The following is a 26,336-nucleotide window of genomic DNA, read 5'->3' as shown; positions in this document are numbered from 1 at the left end:
AAATTAATTATGAAGTGATTTTTCTTACATGCATGTAACTGGTTTCTAAGACTATTAGGGTCCAGACATTTGACGTTTGTCTCTTTGAACTTTTAAGGATTAATTCTTGCTCTTTGATATGATGTATTAAATATATTGCTATATAATAAATACTTATAATATTAAAATGTTATTGTTATGTATTTAATATATTATACACCAAATAAAATGTTTTTATGTATTTTATATATTTAAGCTTAGAAATCTTGGATGAAAGTACTGATACCACTTTAAAAGCAATTAGGTGAATCAGCTTGGCCTTCTTAGAGTATACCTTAATTCAAATTGCTATTAAGAAAAATATGTTTAACAAATGTTGTGTGTAAAGCTCTGCTAGGGTTGGGGAGGTATGGGGGATGACAGTCCTAGCCACACCAGCTATGGAGAGGGATGTGTAAGAAATAACCTATAATCAAAGCAGAATAAACTGTGTTAAACAGAAGTACATGGAGTTTACTGTGGAAAGGTGGACAAAAGAGCAGTTCAGTCTACTGGAAATTGGGAAGTGCTTCTTCAAAGGGGAGCACTTTGGGCTTGATCTTGACCATGGAACATCATTTTGTAAGTTGGGGCATGAGTAGATAGACAACTCTGTTTTAGTAAATGGCAGTAAAGCTCTTTTTGAAAATTATTAGATAAGTTTTGAAGGGATAATTTATAAAAAGTGACTAAATACTATTATATCGTTAGCTGTTTATTAACAGCTTAGTAATTTTACCATTTCTTTTTCTAGTTGGAGTCATGGAGCTATATTCTATGTCATTCCCTGACTGGTAGGTTCCTGAGGAAGTATGTTTGCTACTTTAGGCTACCAAGGAGCCAATTAGTGAGTGCGCTGCAGCAGCTCTGCATTAAGGATAATGAACTCTTTGTTGCAGAGCCCGGTATGGGAATGGGGGTGTTCCAGTTAATCACATATTTTATTTACTAGAGGTTTACAATGCATTTGTTTTGTAGAGACTTTTTGTCTTCAAAGAAATTAAATGCTCCAAATAATTAAAAATGAAAATCATACTGAACATAATTTAATCTTTGACTCAAAGTACATTTGATTCACTTCTTTCAGTGAAAGGCTTTACAGTACAACATGAAAACACTGAGATACTAATAATAGGATATTCTGAAGGCAGTATAGGATAAGTATTAAGAGTTCAGATTTAGGAGTCAGGTCTGCATTTGAGTCTCTCTTAGCCGTGTGGCCTTACTTAACCTTTCTACACCTCATTTTTCCAGCTGTAAAATGGAGATAATAACCTTGGTGTAGGACAGATTAAATAATGTCTTGTACAAAAAGTGCTGTGGGTAGTGTTTGACACACAGTGCATCCAGAAACGATAGCCCTTGCTATGATCTTAATATACAGCATCTACAGAATACTTAACAATCGCTTTAAATAAATTAGGTGGAATTTTTTTCCAAGTAATAATATCTTCTCATTTAAAAAAGAAACTTAAATAAAAGTAGAATTTAGAAGCCTCTGGTTTTCACCAACTGATAAAGGACATGCATTTGTCAGGAAGCAATAAACTTGATAGTTTTTCTAGTATCTTTCAAGACATATGTTCAGCAATAATCTTTGATGAGATAAAACTAAAACCACATTGAAATTAAGTAAAAGTTTTCTCTGTATTAAGTAGAAAATTCATAAGGCAAAGCTATTATAGTAAATATTGATATAAATAAAGTCTTATGTTCAGAAATTCTTTCATGGCACTAATAAGGATATCGCAGGGTAGATACCTAAGCTGTGGCTTTCCATTAAGGCATGGTGACAATTTCCTAAACTCAGATGGCTGAGCTCAAATTAAATTGTTAAAGAAGGCAGTTCAGACTGTGATAGTAGGAAAGATAAAGGCTGCTTATTGAAAACTCCTCAGAATATTTCAGTGCTCTTTGGGAAAAGGGCAGTTGCCTTAGGAAATTCACACGGGCACTAATGTCTCTTCCAACGAAGATTTGGAGGTTGGCTCTTTTATTTCTATGTCAATGCAGGTGCCCTCTTTTCTCTGTTTTTCATCAGAAGTACAAGATTCTACTCTAGTAGCCTCTGAATTCAAGGTTCTTTAATATATCAGAAATAATATTCGTTGTATTTTTAATGTTTTGTCATCCTGGTTTTAAAAAATACATCTTTTTCACTTAACAGAAAAAAATACATAACCAAAAGTTGAATGTTAAATATTGTTAGACTGTCATCACATCATTTATGGAATAATATCTCTTGTACTTACAGAGGTGGGTAAGATCTTTTAATATGAACTCTTTGTGCCTTCCATCTTTACACTACCAGACAGTATATATTAGGGTGACATTCTAAGATTCAGATGTTTATTTTTGAATTTGATACAAGGGATGGAAATTTTTTCTCTTTCTTGATTATATGTATTATTGCTGTTCTTTGTGAGGATTATGTTGATACTCTGATACAAAGGATGCACAAAGCAAAGTCTCTGTCTTTAAAAGTATAAGCAGGTAGGTATAAAATGTGTAATTAATTGTCCTAGTTGTAAATAACTGTCCTGGGTGGTACAGTTGGTAAGTGCTGATAGAGATAAAAATTATAGATTAGGTGGGTAAGATTAGGCAGTCTAGGCATTACAGAAAAGGTAGAACTAAGAGTCTCGAAGGATGGATCTGTGAAGACAGAGAGGAAAAGATAAATGAGAAAAGGTAGAGAGGTAAAAATGAATGTGTGAAGTGGTTCTCAGGGACCCAGCCTGCCTTAAACAATTAAAGGTTGGAAGTGGTAGTGGAAATATGACCTTATTAGTATGAATTTAGCATACCAGAATGAAGAATTTGCATCTGATTCTATAGAATGTATGAAGGGTTTTCCATATATGACTGATGTGATGAAAATACTATTTTAGGAAAACTCAGAGAACCGTGCCATTGCTGTTACATACGTAATAATGCCAGAATCGGAAGAGTTGCACACAAACTCAGAAAAACTGCATTTCCAAGTGTGATTTTAGATTCCGAACAAAAAGTTTTTGTGGTGAAACATTTTAATGATATAACTTACAGAAATGGGACAACAGTGAAATTATTGTGGCATAAGAAATTTGCAGATATTAATGTGTATTAGAGGTACACTCTTTAAATCAGTGGGTACCTGTTTTAATTGTTCTTTGAATAGTTTCTTTTTTTCTTCATGCAGAAACATTTTAAAAAGCTGACTGAAAGTTGTATAGTATAATGTACAATTTATAAGAAGATCATTATATTCAGCTGTTGGGGGATGGCCCTGGAAATTGTGTTTTACACAAAACAATATATTCTTTTCTGGCAAAAATTTTATAATTTAATAGCCCCACTGAAACAAACTCTTGACTGCCAAGAATGTTTTACGGCTTCTCAACTTGGGTTGCAGAGTGGTGGAAATTCCCCAGTCACACCAGCAGTTGCTTCTAAGAAGCAAGTGTAGGAGCCTGTGGCTTGCGTCACCCAACTGTGAGGCCCGTGGAAGTCTGGCCGCCTTGATGTCCTTCCTTGAAGGCTCTGCAGTCATGGCTGGGGCTAGGAATGTGGGTGCTTACTGGCCAGGGGCTTCGTTGCAGGCTGTTCTTAAACACCTGAGGCCTTCGTGGTAACCAGAGGACACCATGACTTCTCCAGAACATAGCTTTGTCATAGGCCCACACAGAGCCAGCTTGGGGTGCTTTTGGCCAGGGTGTTGTGGGCCTTCTGGCTTTTTTCACCTGCTTCACAGGGACCTAGGGATACCTTGCTTGCACCCTCATGGAAGAGTCACATCTCTCCAGATTATCCTTATACTCTCTCCTTGCAGGAAAAGCTTGATCAAGGCTACTGGGTCTGTCTTGATAACATAGACTGGCAGAGTCTGTGCTGGCTTTGGCTTGCAGGTGCCTTGCTCTCGTCACTCCTGCTCACTGTTTTGCTGCTAAAATGAACAGGACTTGATTACACACACACACACACACACACACACACACACACACACACAAAATGATGACTAATGGATACGTAGCAGGTGGCGGGCAAGGGTCTACTCAGGGTAACAGGCCAAACACAACACAGTTTCCCAAAGTGATACATTTCCTAAAGATCTAGGGAGAAAATACTCATTTTATATCAAAAGACACATGATTATATTAGTAAAATGCAAAACTTCATCTGAGTTTTTAACTTGAGATGTCAAATTTTATGCTTGTTGTTGGATTTATTCTTATGTATTAGGGATATTAAAAAAAAAAAAAAAAAGGGTGAGAAGCTTAGTTTTAAAGGAATGGAGAACTTTTGGAATCCATAGGCCTTGTGTTGAAATTTGTGGGTTGTTTGACTGTCTTTGAAATAATTATTTCTATTCTTTTTTTTTTTTTGAGGCAGAGTCTCACTCTGTTGCCTAGGCTGGAGTGCAGTGGCGTGATCTCAGCTCACAGCAGCCTCCGTCTCCCAGGTTCAGGCAGTCCTCCTGCCTAAACCTCCCGAGTAGCTGGGATTATAGGCACATGCCACCACATCCAGCTAAGTTTTGTATTTTTTAGTAGAGACGGAGTTTCACCATGTTGACCAGGCTGGTCTCGAACTCTTGACCTCAAGTGATCCACCTGCCTCCTCCCAGAGTGCTGAAATTGCAGGCATAAACCACTATTTCTGTTCTTTACCAGGAGAAATGTGTAAGTTAGACTTGATTGACTATTATATCCTTGACAAACCAAGCCTTAATTTCATAGACATCTTGAAATCCTCAAGTTCTAGGAGTTTCACCAACAACATATTCATCATTATTCATTATGGAGAAGCAGCTAGGTCTGAATTTGCTGTCCATGATCTTTGGTGTCACTGACCACAATTTTTAATTGTCTTGCCTCTGAGAGCTCATAAAAGATACCCCATGAGAATATTAATAAGTAAATTACTGTTAATCCCCATAGACATTTATGTATTAGGTTCTGTTTTGTCATCCAAGTTTTGGTGTACATGCCCAGTCCCAGGAGACAGAATGTAGTCCTTTCATCTATAATATCATTAATTTGATTTGGTACTGAGTTTTTTGCTTTTTTCTAAAAAGAAAGAAAAAAATATTTAGTTTTGTCTTGCCTCTTAAGCCTTATTTGCATGTATAATAAACATAATTGGAATGTGCTAAAGATTCCAGTGAAATCTCTCTAGTGGAATCTCTTCGGGCACTTCATTTTTTTAGAGCTTTGGAAAGAGGATTGTTAAAGAACATTAAAAAAAAAACCCTTCAACATGTAACCTCTGTGGAATAAATGTTTTCAGGATTTACCAGAAAAATCTATTAATCTGTATTGTGTCAGATACCTATCCTGGTAGACCTAGTTGGCATACTGGATAAACTGGCTGATTGAATTGATTCTACTGGAGGTCTACCAATTTGAAAATGTGCTTTAATTCCTATTGACTTAAATATGAGAATAATTCTTTCTATCTTAAAAATAACTGAAAAACACTCCACTAATGTATCATCAGGTATAGATATAAATAATCTTTCTTATTCAGGAACATTATTTCTTCCACTCTTTGGGGACTTGGGATCTTGTTGGTGGAACTTACATTGCCCTACCATTGATTTACTCAGTCAACTCACCCCAGTTTTTACACATTTTTGTTAATTACTGGTTATTAATGTATTCAGCATACTTTTGTTAGGAATCTTTCATGCTGGCACTGTGTCAGATGCTAGGAATGAAAAGAGGAATGAAATATGGTTCCTTCCTTTAAGTGGCTTGCAGTAGAAAGGGAGGGGATCCAGGGATAAGATAGATGCACAGAAGCAAACTTTTATACCATGTATTTGAAAAGCACTTTGTCAAACAAAACATTTTCATACTGATTTCTTTTAACCCTCTTTTAATTCTGTGAAATAGATGGTAGCATTTCTGTTTCACAGTGAAGTGGATTGTTCCTCGGCATTAGGGGGTGGGCAATAAGTCTGGAAAGGTAAATTGGATAAAATCCAATGGGCTTTGAAAGCCAGACTAAGAAATTTTGTCATTATTCAGGAGGTTGGAGGTCAAAAGTTTTGTGACAGATGAATAATGACGTTAGACTTGAGCTTGAGAACGCCATATTCAGTATGAATAGGCTGGATTGGACAAGGAGGGATGGGCAGAGACTGAAGAGGCTGTTGCAGTAGTCTCAACAGGAGGCAATTTGGTCTTATGGTCAGAAAAGTAGCAGTAAAAATGAGCAGGGAGTAAACGATGAGAGTTCTGTGGCAGAGGCTGAATGGTGAGAACATGGCAGTTTATTTGTGAGGCATGTAAGCCAAAGACTGGAGTGAAGGGTGTCTCTGAGGCTTCACCTTGGGTGCCCAGGAGATTGGTGGTATGAGAAGGAAGAAAACCAGACAGAACTGGTCTAAAAGACATGATGATTGGCCTTTCAGGGACAGGTAGGATATTCAATCCAAGATTTTGATCAGACATTTGTAAACATGATATTATAAAGGGTAAAGAGATTGGTGGTTGAAAAGATTTACTAGTCCTCCATCCATATAGGGATGGTAGTTAGTGGTGAGAGAATATGAAATCACCAAAGTGGAGTAGAAAATGCCTGAAAACAACCTTAGGAAATATCCAGTGTTCCCCACCTAAAGGTGAAGAGGAAGATAACAAAGAAAAGGAGTGATTGGAAATATAGGAGAAAAGTTAGGCTACCAGATAGCAAGAAGAGTGAGTCTCAAAAAGGAGCAGCCATTTGGTATCACATGGAGTTGAGAGATTAAAGAGTGAGGTGATTTTAGTGAAAATGATTTGTTGGGGGCCTTCGTCAAAGAAGCAGTGAGTATTGGTGGTGTGAGTTGTTTCAGATTAAAGAATATGAATGAGTCAAGGTAACAAAGTCAGCAAGGGCTACTTGGTAGGGTTTAGAGATTGGCAAAATAAAAATGGTAGATTGGGCCGGGCGCGGTGGCTCAAGCCTGTAATCCCAGCACTTTGGGAGGCCGAGACGGGCGGATCACGAGGTCAGGAGATCGAGACCATCCTGGCTAACACGGTGAAACCCCGTCTCTACTAAAAATACAAAAAATTAGCCAGGCGAGGTGGCGGGCGCCTGTGGTCCCAGCTACTCGGGAGGCTGAGGCAGGAGAATGGCGTGAACCCGGGAGGCGGAGCTTGCAGTGAGCTGAGATCCGGCCACTGCACTCCAGCCTGGGCGACAGAGCAAGACTCCGTCTCAAAAAAAAAAAAAAAAATGGTAGATTGTCCAAGAGATAATGGACTGTCAGCGAGTCCTAATGAGAGAGGTGAGTAAATACAGGTAGATTAGGAGACAACTGGGATGAGGGTGGGAGGACACCAGCAGGTCTCTAGGAGAGAGGGGGTGTCAGGGGTGAGATTGATCAGATGGGATTCTGATTGTATGAGATTTTATGGTGTAAGATTTTATTGATTACTGTTCCTTTGGAAACATGTTCGGAGAAATTCAGTTTGTGAAAGTGTGTTATAAATTGTAAGACAATATGTAAGTGTGAGGTGGTATTATTCAAATCCAAGTCACTTGAAGTAATTTTACCATTTTACTTACTGCAGGAGCAATGAATCTTTAAAAATGCAATCCTAAATGGAAAATAATTTTGAACATAAGTACTCTAGCTCTGTGAATATGAAAAGCATATTGTTAAATGAAGGCTAGGAGTTTGTGTGTGTTGGAGGGGGCGGGGAGGGGAGGCTAGCAGTGAATTATTTACAAAGTAAGAAGAGGGTATGCATATTTTGAAAAGAAAAAAATGTTAAAATAAGTAGTTGTGGAGCATAAGTCAGAAATTGAAGTAATTATTTTTCTTTAGTTCTTTTCTAAGAGAGAAATAGAACAAACCTTTGTCCTTAATTATTTTAAATTATTAAGTGAATGGTTTATGGCATTTATTTTATATTCATGTATCAGTTAAGAATCCTAATAGGAAACAAATGACACACTCAAATATCTGAGGAAAGTTTCGTGGAGAAGGTGTCGGCAGGGTTAAGGACATCAAGAAGGGAGGGTACAGCACCAGGGACCAGCACTGCATGCTTAGCTGCAGCTGTGGCTGTAGGTAGAGATGCTATTGCAGCCCAGCAGGGAGGGAGGGGGGCAATGGTGGGATGGGGCTGGGGGAAGGGGAGTAAATACCCTGCCTCCTGTGCTTTCAGTGCTCCAACCTCTTGGAGGTGCCTCCCAGTGGCAGAACATAATAAGCCAGTGGGCCAGCCCAGGTGATACACTCTCCAGAGGTCAGGGTCCTGGGGTGCAGGGAGAGGCAGAGTGGAGCAGGAGGGGTAAACAGAAAATCAAGAGCACAGATATTTCCAAACCTGTTGCATTTCAGCCATTATTCTGTCTCTTTTAGACTAAATCTAAGACTTTTCTGAATCATTATTTCTGATTGGAAGAAGCCTCGTGAAATTGTACTGGACTCCTCGAAACCAGCCAGCAGTGAGCTCACAGTAGAACTGACAGTTTAGAGCAGCTCTATGGAAGAAGTAGAGCTTATGCCTAAAGAGCTTGGACCGTGGGGTGGGGCTGCCTTTCTTGTGTCCTAACTCAGCCGCTTACTATGTTACCTTGGATAAGCGCCTTACCATCTCTGTGCCCATTTCCTCATCGGTAAATGAAGATAAATAGAGCACTCACATCATAGGATTGTTACAAGGATTAAGTGAGTTAACATGCAAAGTGCTCAGAAAGGTACTATGGTTAAAGTCCAATAAGTACAGGTGCTTTTAGGATGTTATTCTACGCTTCATTATTGACGAAATACACGGGGTGTTTCTCTCTTCCTCCTTTTCGACTCACTGAAGATTTTTGTTACATTATGTCACAGTTCTCAGGATATACCTTTGTCATGAAAGTGAAGCCCCAAGTCTCTAGAACCCACTCGGTTAAACAAGATCAGTAGGACACACTCCTTTGAAAATAATTAATGTCAGTTATTCTGTGATAGTTTGAAGTTATATTTATTTCCCATACACAATAAGGAGTTGACTGGCGTTTGAGAAAGTTACTCCTGTCCTGCCCCTTCCCTCTTCCTCCTCTTCCCACCTCCCAGCCAGGTGGCACACCTCCTGGATTTCACATTTAATTTGAATTCACTTCTTAAATACAAAATGAGTCAATGTGTAGACCAAAATGGACTTTGCTTTATAATTCCAGCAGTAACGGGGTTTGGAAAGAGCTATTGTGGAAGGTGTAATAGTACTCTAAAATACTCTAAAAATAACTTATTTTTAAATGCCCTCCAAAGAGCTTGTTGTTATGTGACTTCTCATTGAAAGATTTAAAAATCCTAGAACCAGGAATTTACAGTTTGCATTGTCTCATAAAAGCACTGTTAACCAGTTTTAATAGATCTTTGTTCTTAACGTAGGATTTTTTTTTTTTAAATCTTTGCAAGCACTGTACACTTTTTACTCTGAATAGTTTCTCCTCCTTAGGTATTCTTGTTCCAAAAGAAGACGTATGTTTAAGAAAGAGAAACAAACCAACCAAAAAAACCCACTTTGATCACTGCCAAATGCCATAGTGATTACTGCGGTGATCAGGTTTTTTGCTCTAATGATTCGGTTATTTTCTGGCTGATATATAGAAGATTAGTCCATAGCACAAATTAAAGGACAGTTTCAAGTCCTCACTGATTTACTTCTTATCTCTTTACTTATTTATTTTAACTTTGAGGTAAATTAACAAGTGATATTGTAGAAGAGATACTAGTGATTCCTAGAAATATTTGAAAACATTTCAAATTTTAGAATTAGAGTTTACTAGGGAAAATTCTTTAATATTTGGAAATATCACAAAGTAAAACTATTGATGCTTTTGCGGAAAAACTTCAGAATGTTAAGGTAGATCATTTTATTTAAAACAACTTTTAAAATACTAATTTAAAATGTTTAAATTCTGTAGTTTCATTTTACAAAGACTCCTTTTTAAATGTGAATGTGTCTAGGTTTATTTTGCACCTGACTAAAAACACCATTTTCCTTAACCTGTCAGCAGCTCGGCTGAGCAGTCAGACCGGATTATTCAATATCTTGTCTGACATGAGGACGGCAGTCCAAAGAGAAAGATATCACAAATTGGTGCCACACTTCAATAAATAGAGACATTTTATTTTTCACCAAGCTAATTCAATCCAGTTCAGTTAACTCTTTCTTCCCCCTTAAGGACAGATCAAAAAAGGCAGCCATGAATGACTGTGTTCGTCAAGTGTTTGACACGTCAGTGTGTGATACAAAGCAGACCACAAGGGAGGGGTTCTGCCTTTAGACTTCAGACAATACCCGGTACAAGAGCCTCTCACTCAGATCTGCTCTGTAGGGAGCTGGAGAGAGTGGCTCAGATCACTCAGGTAGAATGAGAAGTAGCCGGGCTTGCCGCATTGCAAACCCTTCCCCTTAGAGTTGTGACTTTTTCAGCATTCTTGGGAATTCTCAGGCATTTTTGAGCGGCCATTGAGTTACATTTTAGTTTTATAAGCTGTGGTTGGCTACTACATATCATTGGTTTTGTGATTTTCATAAAATCTTTGTCCTAAATGTTGTTCCTTGTAAACCCTTATTGCAATAAACATAATACCGATATTTCTGTTTCTTGGTTCACTGATTTCTTCCTGAGACATATACTGAAATTTATATAGTCATAATACTGTTCAGTCTCAAGGATGCAATGGGATGGATTGTGCCACCAAATATAAAATGTTTAAATATTTACAAGAAAAGATTAACATTGTCCAAAGATTACCTCCTGCTCTACAGATTGGGCCTGAGGAACGCGTCATCAGAACCTTTATGGGTTCCTGCTGACCCTGCTGCCTCGCTGCCAGTCTACTCTGTGTCCTGCAGCAATGCTACTGTCTGACAGCCCCAGGCCACGCCATATGTTTGCAGAGCCCTCCTTGTCTAGCCTGCCCAACATATACTTCATGTCATTTTAAATCCTGCTTTTTCCATGAATTAGGCATTCCTTGACTAATTGCTGTGATAGAACATTTCATTTCTCTATGAGGTCTAAAAATTTAATCATCCAGAGTGCTCTCCCCCACCTCCCACAAGTACATCTCTACCATGTGCCTTCTCAAAATGCAACATTGTTGTTCTCTGATTCATCTATGTGGCCTATATATTCAGGGCTTCTGCAGTGCAGCCAGTGCTCACTAAGTAAATCTATATACAGGGAATGGGGCTAGGGCTGTGTGTCATAGGAGGACAGAGTCTAGAGCCCAGACAGCTCCACCAGCTGCTGATAGAATGACCACACGCAAGTTACCTAACCTCTCTGTGACTTGTTTCCTTACCTTTAAAATGAAGATGTGGTAGATACTGGACCGTAAGACTACCGTAAGGATCATAAAGATTAAATGAGTTAATTTTGGTAAAGTACTTAGAACAGTGTCTGGCACACATTGAGTGCTGTGTAAATGTTTATGAAATAATTATTTTATTTCATTATTTTATTTATGAAATAAAATAATGTTCTATCTGGTAGTCACAGTGCTAAGTGTTTTCCATGTTGTTAACTCATTGAATATTCACAGGAATCTTATGTGGTAGATACTGTTGCCATCTCCATTTTACAGATGAGGGAAGCAAGACACAATCAAAGTTAAGTAACTTGCTCAAGGTCATAGGGCAGAAACAGGATTTGAATTCACACCACCTGGCTCCAGCCACTTCTCTGCTTGCAAGCACCTTGTATGCTGTTGGGCCTGAGTGTAAATCATTTTGTTTTTAGACTATCCCAGTCAGATGGGAGATGTAGCAGAATGTGTTTCTTGACATATTAGAAAACATGCTGTGAGATAATGGGGTAGGAGAGATGAATCCCACTGGACCCCCTGTTGGCTACCTTGGATTGAAAATCAGAGAAGATGGAAACCACATGTGTTAGCAGCTGCTACCATGGCACTCTAGGCTAAGGTGGACTGTGTGAGAATGCTTTTCTGGATTTGGTTTTTGTCTCTTAAGCCACTTCTTTGTGGGCTCTTGATGCTTTGCTGGTATAGTGACTTGAGTCCAGGACCATGCAGAACACCATAAAGATGTTGAGAAAATGTGCCAGCCACACAGGCCTTTAACTGGTGCATTGTAGGTTTTTAAAACATGTTTCACTCTCTCTACATGCAACCCAGCTCTGCTGAAATACTGAATTTATCCACAGGAGTTCTAGTTAGAAAAGGCGAGCAATCGCTTCTGGAAGCTAGTACTTCAAATCTTAGTCATAGCCAATGAAATCTTGGTTATATGGGAAACTCTCTGGAGGTGGTTGTACATACATGTGTGCCCTGTGCATCTTAGAGCATAGGATTTGTACATATAATTATAGATACTTGACCAACATTATATCCAGTGTCCAGACTTTTTGTCATACAATCAAAAGTTTTAAAAGTAAATTTCTTAAATCTTCAAAGGATCCCGGTTATTTTACTGTCAAGGGACAGATAATGAAAACATACATATTTTACAGTTGTTGTTTTGTGTGTGGAATAAAAAGGTTCCTAGGACACTAATGCTTTGTGAAGGTTTTAAAGGCTAATACCTTTAAGTGCTGGGTAAAAATTAAACTTGAATAGCACCGATGAAATATTTACTCGTCAGATGGCTTTGAAGTTTAGCGTCTTTTTGGTTGCAGTCCCATCTAATGGACATGTTTCAAAGAAGAAAATAGTTATAGCATTCAGCTGTGATGTTTTCTTCTCTGTGTGGAAGAAATCTGTGTTGTTTTGATTCATTTCAGTATTTAAATTTTCAAGACTAGCTACTTAGAAATTGCATTAACGAGATAAATGTTTCCCACAATTCTGAATTTTTTCTTATTGATAGGGTTATGTTTGAAAGCTGAGTTTTCTAACACTTTTGGCATTTTTAAACAGATTGCTTTCACTCTTTTATTCTATAATCTTTCCAACCTACATTTACTTAATTCTCCCTAGTTTTATATCAGAGGGCCTAAGGTGAGTGACTGTGTGTAAATATAATGGAAATCTGTTACACAAATTAGTTTTACAAAATATCTTGCTGGATAAAAGTGCTGTGTTTAAAAATGTTTAAAAACTTCATATTTCGTTCTTCAGTTCTGATAACTAAAAAGTTTTCCTTCAAAGTTTAAAATTGTACTGATGCTTTAAGAATGTTGGGGAAATACTGGATTTTTTTCTACTTCTTGGATTAAATTTCACTCATCTGAATAATGTAGGGCTTTAGAAATTTGTATTACAATCTAGGTTAAAATTTTTCTATTTTTGTGTTTCCTCCCACGTGAGTTATGACACTTTTAACATTTGTTTGTGTTTTATTAGTTTTCATATGAGTCCAACAAGCAATGAAGACCTCAGGAAAATCCCGGTAAGTTGCTGAAGGGGTGAGAAAGTTGTCAAAGAACAAGCCGGTCTTTTTATCTGGCACACATTTCTAAAAATGCCTTTGTCTTCTTGCCTTCTGCCTCACTTACCTTAAGAATTGTAGCTTAGCATAGTAATTTTAGGAGAAAGAAAGTAAAATATAATCTTTGCCTTTAATATACAATAGGGTGTGACTCGTATGATCTATGAAAGTTCAAGCAAAATTGGTTATAATTGAAGCCAATTTAGAATATACATATTTTGTGTACAGACTGTTTTGAAATTAGTATGCAAGCTGTATGTCAGGGTCAAATTTGCAGTTATGAAATAAGAGCATGTAGAAAAGACTGTTTTTTGTTGTTGTTGGGACAAGGATTGAAGAAAGAATAAAGCTGCTTGTTAACATTCAACAATAGAAAAGCATCCTGGCAGGATAGCCAGATAACCAGGAAAGTATTTGAAAGAACAGATACTTTAGGACACTTATCTTTCTCATCAGAACAAAACCAAATATGTTAACAGGATTGGTAGCGACCACCTAAATCAACTCACGTATTTTGCAAGGATTATTCAGATCATCTGAACTTTATTGTAGTATTTGAAGTCCAGTATTTAATCTCTGTTCAGAGTTCCATTGCATCTGCAGCCAATTCTAACTATATTAAACGTAGAGAATAAATTACTTTACCAAAATATGGGCAAATGTTCTTGGTAGAAAACTAAATTCTCACTGAGTAACAGAAATAGAGCCTTTATTCCAAGAAACTGGTGGTTGCTGTTTCAACCATCTGTCCTTGATATGTGTGATCCAGATGTATAGTAAGAATTTTTTTAGGCAATCCCATATCACCTATTACTATTTTTTAGGATGTGATATGGCTAGAAGAAGCTCAGGTGGGTTTAGGGTTTCTTTTCTAAACCATTCTAAATGCAGGTGATTATCTTTAAAACTGTGGAAACTGTTATAGAAGCACAGGACTTTGTACTGTATTTTTGCTGTTTTATTTAAGTGATTCGTAAGTTTTGATGTTTTATAAATTCTCAAGTCTTTATAATATGGCAGTCTGGTGAGAAATGTGAGAAAATATGAAGTCAGCCTTTGATCAGATAGTAAAATGAATTCTATCAGGCGGTTACTTAATCTCAAACAAAATGCAACATCAAAAAAATCGATTTAATGTGTAGCTATTGTTTATTAAGTAACCTTAATTACAATTTCGATTGCTTGCTTGTAAATGTACTTTTCCAAATCTTGTAATTTATTGCTATAAAAGCATCCTTAGAATTCTTTAAAGAAATAAAATGTGAAAATTGTTTTAGTTAAAGGATTTAAAGGTGATAAAAGAATCCTTGATGTGTGATTATTTTTCTCTGGAATACTAACTATTCTAAATGACAGTTAAAGGATTACTAGGTGTTGTTAATTTACTGCAAGATACAATTAAGAGGAGGAAGCGCATCTTCATACTGATCATGGTTGAAGAAAAGCATTCGAACAATTTTTATGTTGAAGATTATAAGATGTTTGAAGTAATTTACATTAAGTTCTCCAATAATAGCCGTCCACCAAGTTATTTTTTCTCCCTCTGGACATAGTATTTTGTAATTAAGTTTGTATGTCTTATATGCTAGTGCCAACACCTGTCTGTGAAAGCACAGTGTTTAAACAGGAGCAGTAGCCAGTTGAAAGGGCAGTGTGAGCTCTTTAAGGCCTAATTAAGAACTGAAAGGGAGATGAAGGGAGTAGGACAAAAGATGTGAAAGTAGCTGAGATGATATTCCCAGAGCAAAGTTCCTCATTAGAACAATAATGAGATGATCAGAGAATGCCAAGTCTTCACTTTTTTCTCTCCCTCTCCTCTAGTTGCCTTGGATGTCAGTTAGTACCCCACCAATATTTGGTTACCAGGACAACCTTTCTTTAAATCTTCAGTTATTTTGAGTCCTGATAATTTGCTTTTGTTTAAATTTAAATATTGTAAAAAATGTACATTTCCTAGTGTAAAAGGCTAGTATGTGTAAAGCAAAAATAGATCACTAGCAGTTCTCAAAATCTTATGCACAACTGTATTATTTAAAATTCTGGGTTAGAAAACTTCATGTAGTAATTCCAATATTCTCTTACCACACGCCACATCTTCTTATGTCTGCATAGAGACATTTTTAATAGAGGTAGGGTGGAAATGAGAAAGAGTTGGTTGTAAAAGGGGAAGAGAGAAGAAAAATATACATTAAATTTCAGAATAAGAAAACATCTTAAAAACGTAAGTGCTGTCTGTATAGAGTGTGCGGTGAGCAAAAATAGTGAGCACTTTGGAGCAACCATTTTAACTTGCGTTTGGTCTTTGCCAGCTTAGAGAGTTTTGAATTTTGTCAGTTTTTGCAAGAATAATAAAACGTATATTTTGAAAAAATAATTTTTATATTTACCTGAGAGTTTTCCTCTTTAAAAAAATAATTTCTGTAGAGCATATATTTTAATTTTCTATTGTTTATATTAATCATTTTATTTGGAGTTATATCAACAAACAAATATATATGTGTGTGTGTGTGGATTATATCAGTCAGTTTAAGAATCTTACGCCTAAAATTAGGTTTACATTCAAATATAGGATAAAATATGGAACTCAGCATGAAACTGTTTTTAATTATTTTATATTCTTTTCCAGAATATAGTTCATAGTACATGTGTTTCTAAGATGTTTTCCTGCCTAGAAACTTGATGCTAAAATTTGGGGTAAAGTTTTCACATGAAAGGACAAACGGAAAATTTATTGAAAAGGCCAGAAGTATATTTCCAAGAAATCTGTCTACACATTAATGTTAGATTGTTGTAAGAAAAAAAAAATAATATGTATTCTAGAGTATGGCTATAAAGTATGACCAGTAGTCTGAAATGATAATTGATTATTTTGAAAGATTTAACTATTAATTTATATCATGGCATTAATTTATGTCAAAACACAAATTTTTGACACATCTTTCATCTTCAGTGTCTTTAGAGAAATGTTACAAAAAATTTTTAACTACATTAACTGGTAATAGTCTTAAATATAACAGTGCACATTATTTTTTTTAACTATTTCATTGCTTAATTAGTTTGGAGAAATCAGTTTATATATGTATAATTTTATGAAGATTAGAGAGACTTGAATAGATGCTTTTATTATGTTAAATAAAGAAAAAGCATAAAGCAGTCAACTAATCAGTAATGAATCCCATTTAGCTTCCTTTCATTAATCCCTGCAGTTCTCACAAGAACATGAATTTCTCAGTAAATGTTTTATTAGAAAAGTGAAATCACATTAGGCTTTATTAGTTTTTAAAGTGTTATTTAGAAAAATCACTTGGTATACCAGACAATTTTAGATTTGAAAGGGACCGTGGAGAACATCTCATCTGTCAGATAAGGAAAATGAGACCCAGGTTGCTTTCTCTCTCAAATTTATGCAGAATTACTTGGGTTGAAGTAAGAAACTTTAGCTTATTTTTAAGAAATTTCAAAAGTATACTGAACTCTATACTGTATCTTGTCTTTACTGTAGAAAGCTGCTTAACATAATCTTTTATAAGAATGTAATTAATGTTTATGTGTCTCTAAACTATATCTCATGACCAATTAAACTAGTAACTACATATGTGAGAGAGAGAGCGAGTGTGTGTGTGTGTGTGTGTGTGTGTGTGTGTGTGTGTAGACTTATAAAAGATTAATTGATCTGAGAGAGGAGCGTGAAGTAAAACACTTGTCTCTAGAATTGTCCTTTAATGGTTTTAGAACAACATTTGAAATGTTTTTAGGGATGAAGGAAATATAACTGAAACTTACATCTGTTTCCAGTTTCTAATGCTAAAATAAACTAAATTGTTTTAGACATATTTTATAGAATTTAAGCTCACTTCCCTTTAATATCCTCTCGTTTCATTCTTACTATCTCTGGTCTTTCATATTTCAGTAGCCCTATAACTAATCTTAGCCCCTCCAAATGGTTCCACTGTTGCCATTTTACTTTTCCTGGAACATATCTTTAATCATATCCTTTCTCTGTTTAGAAACCTTCAGTGGCTTCCTATTTTCCATAGCAAAAGTCTAAAAATTGTTCATACTACTGTTCAGCATCCTTGGTGGTCTATTTCAAACCTACCATTTCAGCCCTTCTCTGCTCCCTGTCCTGTACAGTATTTTCCAGCCATTCTCTACAGAGTACCTGTTATTGGATTACCTGTTATGGCCACTATGCCTTGAGCCTTGTTTCCTTCTTTGAACAAGCAGAGCTCACTGCTTGAAATGTCCCATTAGGCATTTCTGCCTGCAAAATCTCGAAGGCCTAGTGCAAGCTGTATCTTCTCCACAAAGCCTGAGAGATTCTGTGAAACTGGAAAAGTTTTTCAGTCCTGAATGTATTCGCTTATCCTGGAGAAGGGGGTGTGCTTCAGTGACCCAAGCATCAAATTGGTATCTGTACTCTAGCTTCTCTTTTTCTGGTCTGGTAAAGTCCTGGTTCCTTGGGCTGAGAGGCTGGGGAAGTAGGGAGGGCCAGTGAAAAGTTAAACTTTGGCTTTACCGGTGAACACCCCCAAACATATAGCACTATTAAAGTAGATCCTGAAAACAGGGAAAGTCAAGTTTAATTCTTATGGCGGGCGAGGTCATTCTGCATTCACCAGTCCCCATTCCCCATCCTCCACTGAATGGATAGTATTCCTTAAGAGCAAGAAAACCAATTTCCTCAATATTTTAGTTAAGTTTCCTCAAAGCCAAATGGAAATGTTTTAAAAGATAGTGATGAAAATCATTTTAAATTGTTGGGCTTAGTGAGAGAACTATGATTTAAAAAGAATAAAAAATTGCTTAGTTGTAATTGGGCATTATGTTTTACAGAATGAAAACTCTTAATGCTATACACTGTTAATAAAAGGTGTTTTGTTACAGGGCCTTGATTAAATTCCTGAGATATTTTTCTTTCACTTTTGATATAACATTAATATTAGAATGCTTTGTAATAGCAGTGAATTAGTAAGTATCTTTAAAAAATTTTTTTTGGTTATATTTATGCCTTTGCCTAAAAGGAATTTTTGTCAATAGAATAAAGTTAAATAAATAGGTGAAATGGGAGAGAATACAAATATACTAACCATAGTATTAATATGGTTGAACTCTTGAGTTTCCTGATAACCAGGGTCAAAAAGGGAAAGAAGATAAACTAGATATTATTACTAGGGGAAAGAAATAGACCAGTTACTCAGGGGAGGAAAAGTTCTGCCTATTTCTAAATTAAAACAGATGTTACTCCCATGGGGCTTCCTATAAGGATAATCTTTGATTTAATTCCGAGTGCTTCCATTTTCATAGCAAATTGGAAAAGATTTTTGCTGTAACCATCTTCACTAAGAAGCCAAACATGTAACATTAAATCACAGTTCAGTGGAAGCAGTTTCATGAGGACGCATGTCCAAGTGTATAGTTCAGTTGCATCTTATAGTTCCTCTGAGTTGACTTTCAGAAATCTTTAGTTTTCATCTATTTTAGTTGTATTTATTATAAAACATTTCATCTCTTAACTTAATCTTACATGATATAGCCGGTCTCAGATATTAGGAAATTGCCCACAATGTTAGAAAGGGTTTTAGGATTTAGAGTTGTAGTCAAAACTTTGGTGCATCTGCCTTAGTTCTTGCCTCAGGACTGGCTAGCCAATTTGTGAACTGTCACATTCACTCTAAGCAAGGCTAGCGAAAATCTTCATCAGGGTTTGAAAAACAAAAAGTCGAAGTTCTGGATAATTCTTAATGTTTGTCCCAGATGTTATATCTACAGAAGTGACAGTCTTTATCTTGTTCTAGGACAGCAACCCCTTTGATGCCACTGCAGGGTATCGTAGTCTGACCTATGAAGAGGTTCTACAAGAGCTGGTGAAACACAAAGAACTCCTTAGGAGGAAGGACACCCACATCCGGGAACTCGAGGACTACATCGACAACCTCCTTGTAAGGGTAATGGAAGAAACGCCCAGTATTCTCAGAGTGCCATATGAGCCATCCAGGAAAGCTGGCAAATTCTCTAACAGTTAATAAAGCCAATTGTATTGTGTTGATAATTGGACAAAGAGAGAGAAAGACAGAAGGAAGGAAGGAAAAACTTGTTACTGAAAGAGACTACACTGTCAGGTTTCATTACATATTCTCCTTTATTGTGAAGAATAATTTTACCTGTAAGTATTAGCAGGGACTATCAAGAGGGACCTTTGAAGCAAGCTAAATAATTTAAACATTTAAATTGAAAATGGGCCAGATTCTCAATGAATAAGTGGTTCCTTAGGATTCACTCAGGTGCTGGTACTGACCCACTGATCTGCCATAGGCCCAGAAATATCTTAAGAAGTACGTGAGTTGTTCCTCAGGAATAGATTTTTCATAAAGCAGAATTGATACTGTGGCTGGTTTCTCAGAAATCAGTTTGTAGAAATATTTAGCTTCAGGAATACTGCTCCTTATAAACACTACTGAAAAAAACAGTTTATATTTTATATACACATATGTACATGAATATATATTCATGTATCTTGTATATAAAATATAGGCATATACCTCATATACATGTGTTTTTAGAACATTTAGAAAAAACTGATTGCCTCTAAAGTTAGGCTACCAATTTCTTGATTTGAAAATGTGTGTGCTCTATTGATGCACGACAAGTCATCGTTCCTCCTGTCATGGTGTGTTATAGAGAAGCTGCTTCAAGTCACTCTTGACTACATGGACATGGTTTCAAAGTGAGCTGCTCTATATTATTCTAGCATCAAAGTTTCTCTCTTTTCCCAAAAGTAATGCTTTCAAGTCCTTTTTTTTAAAGAATGACAAATTTTAAGAGACTTCATGAACTTCACAACAGCATGAATTTCTTTGAATTAATTATCTTTAACATTTGAGTTTAAGGTATAAGCAGAAGATAAGCTAATATAGCTTGTTTTGTTGAAATTCTGCATGCCTTTAAATCACTAGCAAAGCAAATATTATAAAGTTATATCTGAAAATAATTGTGGGAAGTATGTGATTGCCTCGTGTGTCTGATAACCCAAAGAAGCAGGCAGATTCCAGGAAGGAAGAATTAGGCTTGGTTTCAGGTTACATAAATAATAGAATAGATGGTTGCCTTTGGGTCTTGAACCAAAATAAGACTTACTAAAGGAAGAGTGAGTTTTTAGAATAGACCTTTACTAGCGTGGCATTATGCATTACTCCATATCCACCCTTTAAGAATTGATTTATTATAAAATTGTTTTCTATTTTAAAGTCCAGTCCCCCAAAATGTTGATTTCTTCCATGGATTATTTTTGTATGATTTGTGCAGTTTTTTTCTGATATTTAAATTGAAAAGCAATGTTATAAAAATATTGCTAATCTTCTGCTTATTTTTCAGCCTTAAAAGTCTGAAATACTATAAAACACAGAGTATCTGTGTCCTTCTGAATTTAAAATGAAAATTCATCTCCATTTGGAGACTCACATATTCCCCAATCTTTCCATGAATTGCATTTTTTTCTAATACTCATCTCTGTTAAGACTCCGTTGAAAGTTAAATAAAAAGTCGATATAATAGTTTGGGGTTTGTTTTTTTTTTTTTGGCTTATTTTAGTGTTTTGAATCAGAGAATACTTGGCCAAGCTCGTATTTGTAAACTAAAACCCCTTGTTATTTGTATCTTCTGCATTTCAGTTTTAATGTAAGAACATGCATTTTGAAATTATGAACATTTTTTTCATAAAAATTCAATGCTTTGAGAAATGGAGAAGGAAAAATAGCTTTTATCAGTTTTTTTCTCCACTTAAAATTCTGTAATAACCCTCAAAATCTGGTATAGAATGGTATTTTCCCATTTGAGGTCTTGGTAGTTTTTTGTTTTTGTTTTTGTTTTTAACATGGTGCCACTTTTAATTAACTAAATGTTACAAAATTCTCAGCATTTGTTTTTTTCTGGTAGCATTATTGAGTGTTTTCATACACTTCTTAAAATGCCAAAATTTATGTTTTCAGTATTATGACAGTATCTGCAGATACTATAATAATATGCTTTGGCCAAATTTGCTGTTTATAGAGTGAACCAAGATGTCAGTTTTGTATTGGGGATATGTTTTACATAAATAGAGCTCATTTAAAAGTATGGTTCAAGTACTGCTCTTCTTTTTATGGGGAAATAGATTTTTAAGGAGCGATTATTTTCTTATATAAAAGCTATTGAGGCTTAGCTTTATTCATACATGAGTGATTTGGTTATGACTCAATCAAAATTTTTATCTTTAAATCTGAGACAAGTATTATATTTAAAACTGGATCTGTTAAAACATTCATCACTGCCTGAAACTTTGCTGTTCTAATGTTTATGAATTTTCACTCATTATCTAGAGTAAACTCACTGCATATTTTTCATAATCAGTCAAAATAATAAACTAAAAACAAAAAGTAAAAATGAGTTCCCAAGTAAAATATATCAGTATTTCCCATGTTTGGGCAGAAGTGCAAAGTAGTTTCAATTTGTTGCATTGTAGAAAAAGAGGCCAAAAAGGTCACCTTAGTCTATTTTTCCAAAACGTAACTTTAGGTATTCTAATGATGTATTTTGTTAGTTGCTTAGAAATGGAAATAAAATATATGTGCTTATTAAATAATGCACAGTACACTACATTATAGAGTTTATTTTTGCTTTTATGCTTAAAAGAGTGCATGCCCAAAACACTTCTACCACCAAGAGGATTTTTAAAAATCACAGAATTGATACTTATCTCAAGCCTATCTTAAGCTAACGTACTTCTGTTACATAATTAAACTATTTCTGCTATTATTTTTAAAGCAGTATTATTTTATAACCAGTTCTAAAATTCAGCTTTAAAAATATTGAACATACCTTCCTACCACTTATGCTTCAAGTTTCATTTATTGAATACCAGGGTCATATCTTAGAATTGTATATAAAACAACATGTAACCCATTCATGAAAAACTTTTAAGTATTGCTTTTTGCTGCTATGTTCTGCGTTGAGCCTAGTTTTGCCATTGTCCCTTGAATGTAGTATTATCCATAGATTAGACATAACTACGTCTATTGCTTTTGGCGGTAAATCAAGATTTAGTTGTAATTTTCCAGCTGTGAAAATGTTGCCTTGTATTTAAAAGGGTTTCGTGAACGGAAACCTAAGTAGAACTAAGCTCATTAGTGACAGACTTGCTTTCTTCATGTTACTCCTCCAGCAACTCCCTCACCACCATGCCTCCCTGCCTACCATCACCGGAAGGGTGCTTATTCTTTAACAAAGAGAATCTAAAAATAAATAAATAAAAATAAAAACTGTTGTCTAATATATCTACAGTAAATGTTACACTAGATCTTTTATTTTCCTCTGTAGCTTTTCAGAAAAAGCAAATCTACCTTGGATTTGTAAATCAAGCTGAAACTTTTTTGATGTTCATATACTCATATGTCTTATAGGTGGTAGGTGTCACTTGTGTGTATGTGTAAGTGAAGTATGATGCATGCTCATTCACTTGGTCTCTTTGAAGTAAGGGAAAGGATCACAGTCCTGCTGGGCCATGATGGTATGTAGAAGGGTCTGTCAGCACACATGGAAAGCCCCCATTTGCACAGATGTAGAACTTTAATAATCCAGATGCAATCATTGGAAGTATTTAATATGCAATTGGTAGCACCTTAGCTAATTAATCTGCATATGAAGCATTTTCTCATATATTTAATAAAAGATGTAGAAGCTCTTCAAGCATTAAACTAGAGTTGATGTTTTATTCCATTTATTTTATCCATCAAAAAATGCACTCTCGCAGTGGAGTTGAAGTCTAGTAAATGATACATGTGGGCCTGTTAATCTTCGAAGCTTCCAGATGGTTTGTGTTTTAAGGTACAAAAAAATGCTGCAGATCTAGAAATGCATATATTTAGCAGGTATTTGAAAGATAGAAGCATTATTTATAACTGAAGAGTATGACACTTACCTTCTTAAGTAAATGCTCTCATAACTTGTATACATTTTTGCAGGTACAAATTCAAAAGTATGTAAGCATTGTATAATGTGACAATTGTATAATTTATGTAATCTGATGCATGAATCAGAATTTTTATATAATATATGATTATTGACTAATGGTTGATTAAAGTGTTTAAACTTAATTCGGTTGTCAACATTTATTACAGATACAATGGTGTTACCGTAATGGATTTATATGTAAGTCCTCCTTGTCTTTTAATAATTACCTAGGATGCCTCTTATTTGGTGTATTGTAGCACATATTCTGTAAGACCTACAAACTTATTTTACTATGAAAATAGTTCTGAAAAGTCATTCAAAAGATAGTTTTTAAGTTCAAGTGAACATTCTTCAACAAGTATGTGGATGCCCTCTACATATAAGACATCCCTCATAGGGATGGAGCTTACGATTTAGTAGAAATGATATATGAGTATTGTTATATAGGCTAAGGTCTATGCCGAGTACTTCCTATTTATGCTTTATTTTATTTATTTCTCACAACAACCCTGTAAGGTAGGGAATACACAAGCTTTCAGAGGAAATGTAAGAAAGTACCACTTTGTGGTACTGAAGAAAGTAGAATAGGGTTGGTAAACCCGGTAGCATTTCTCACCACTTCTTATCCTCCAGCTCCTACCAGAAGTCATTAATCAGTCACCACTTCCAGTCCCCTCAACACAACAGTCTAAGTACATGCCTCTCCATCCGATGTATGGGTACATTTTTATGGCAGTGTATTAGGCAGTTGTGTTCTAGATTATGGAATGTGAACCATATGTAGTCTTAGACATAAGTCATACATATTTGGCACAAGGGATTTCTCAGCAGGCCAGAACACCTTTCTGTTCTGGAATTGTAGTCCCTTCTGGAGGCCCATTGAACCTGTCCCTCTACTTCTCCCAGCACATCTCCTTTAGATTATTCTTTCCACCTGCCCACAGCATACACATTTCTTTTTCCTTACTCTGCTGAGACAAAAATATTTGGAGTAATTTGGAAGTAGAGAGCTATTATGAGTAGGTTAAGTTGACCATTTTTCATGTAGGGCTTGTGACCTAAATGCCCAACATTTGACATTTTTCCTCAAATAATTTTACGTGCCACAACTTCATACTATTATATTTTTATGATTATACAGTTAATACTTATAAGAATTATTTAATTTTGTATTTATGTACCTATAATTACACAAACTAAAAGTGCTTAATTTTGATCTTAAACAGTCCTCGCACCCTAAAATTTGATTCTTAAATGTTCAGTGGTTTCAGCATTTGTGAGGCATACTAAAAAGCCAAATTTATGCTAGGAAGCACAAAATCAAATTTCTCTGTGAGAAGATTTCAATTGTGGTGTGTTGTGGTCAGATGTAAGGTATGGTATGGTTGGTCACTAATGTTAGTACCAAAGTTTGCGTGTGATTTTTTAAAATAAATTAGAACAATGTAAAGATTATTGCTATGATAGTGTTACATTCTCTTATGCTGTGGCAAATGATGGAAAAGTGTGTTGAGAGTGAGACTGGGGTTTATGTGCAGTTCCCAGCAAACTTTCTCATTTGTGCTGCAACCCTTAGTGCAGGAATTGCAAAAACTCAGACATTTCCAGAGCCAGATAGGTACAGTGGGTAGGTACAGTGGGTGATAGGGCAGGTGGAGTGTAAAAGAATAGGGATTACCAAGGACAGTGGCAATCTGGAGAGCTCATTTTTTTCCATTGAAAAGGAGCAACAGCTGTTCAGCTCCAGCTCATTGTGGCCATTCGGAAATGAATTTAAGTCCAAGATTGCTAAACCTGATCTTTCTAGAGAAACTGAAAATAATACAGATTATGTGAATGTTGGCAGTTAACTCATTTTCTTTTTAACCAAAAAAATTTAAAGGCCACCAGTTTGCAATCTCTTCTTCTTTTTTTTTGAGACGGAGTTTTGCTCTTGTCGCCCAGGCTGGAGTGCAGTGGCTATCTCGGCTCCCTGCAACTTCCACTTCCCAGGTTCAAGCGATTCTTCTGCCTCAACCTCCTGAGTAGCTGGGATTACAGGTGCTCACCACCACACCTGGCTAATTTTTGTATGTTTGGTAGAGACAGGACTTCACCATGTTGGCCAGGCTGGTCTCAAACTCCTTACTCAAGTGATCCATCCGCCTCAACCTCCCAAAGTGCTGGGATTATATGAGCCACCACACCTAGCCTGCAGTCTCTTCTTAGTGAGTCAGTATTTCTGATGTAACATCAGTTATCATCATCGTCATCATGGTAAGAAAAGTTTGGAGGAGGGTTGTTGTTTACTTCCTCCCCAAGTGATTTTGTGTTTAATCAAAAACTGGGTTGGCTGAGGAGCATGTGGGGTGTGTGTGATATGTAAAACTGAGAACAACCCACCCAGGACTTTCTCAGGGGTGATGGGGGGTTGGTGTTGAGGGAGGAAATAGAGAGTAACTATTCAATGATTATAAAATTTCACTTAGCACCGTGAGTAAATTCTAGAGATCTGTGGAACAGCATTATGCCTGTAGTTAACAATACTGTATTAGACCCTTAAAATTTTGTCAAGAGTGTAGATCTCATGTTAAATGTTATTACCACAATTTTTAAAAATGTAATTTAAAAAAGACTTTCTCCAGTATACCTGTCTCTGAGCCAGGCTACAGTTACTTTTCAGAGAACAGTGCAGGTAACCTGAGGTCCAGTCTGAGGGCCACTGCCTCTACTGTTTAAAGCGTTTTCAAGTGTTATCCTGGGATCTGTCACATACTAGTGGTAGTTGTGACTTTTCAGTATCTTATGATCTTGTCTTTTTGGTAAAAATTGTATAAAAATTACTGGTGTCCCAAAGATCACTGCACGTGTATTGTGCTGTGTTAAGGTCAAATCACATATATTGTATGACAATTTTCAGTAATAGAAAGTGAATAAATTTCCATGTGACTTTTTGGGCATAAAACACATATTTGAATTAAA

At 36.0% G+C, this 26,336-nt stretch overlaps 1 protein-coding gene across 1 annotated transcript in view; it reads left to right on the top strand.

Moving 5' to 3' along the window:
• Positions 1–23,518, top strand: part of RAB11FIP2 (RAB11 family interacting protein 2) — a 41,975-nt gene extending 18,457 nt beyond the window's left edge. The window contains exons 4-5 of the mRNA XM_010388879.2: positions 13,304–13,349; positions 19,187–23,518. Of these exons, the coding sequence (XP_010387181.2) occupies positions 13,304–13,349; positions 19,187–19,414 (274 nt within the window). The 3' untranslated portion in view covers positions 19,415–23,518. The remainder of the gene's footprint in view (positions 1–13,303; positions 13,350–19,186) is intronic.
• The last annotated feature ends 2,818 nt before the right edge of the window (positions 23,519–26,336 follow it).

Source organism: Rhinopithecus roxellana, chromosome 11 (genome assembly GCF_007565055.1).
Source record: "Rhinopithecus roxellana isolate Shanxi Qingling chromosome 11, ASM756505v1, whole genome shotgun sequence".
Classification (NCBI taxonomy): domain Eukaryota; kingdom Metazoa; phylum Chordata; class Mammalia; order Primates; family Cercopithecidae; genus Rhinopithecus; species Rhinopithecus roxellana.
The sequence above is the reverse complement of the archived record's forward strand: the minus strand, read 5'-3'. Positions and strand labels throughout refer to the sequence as shown.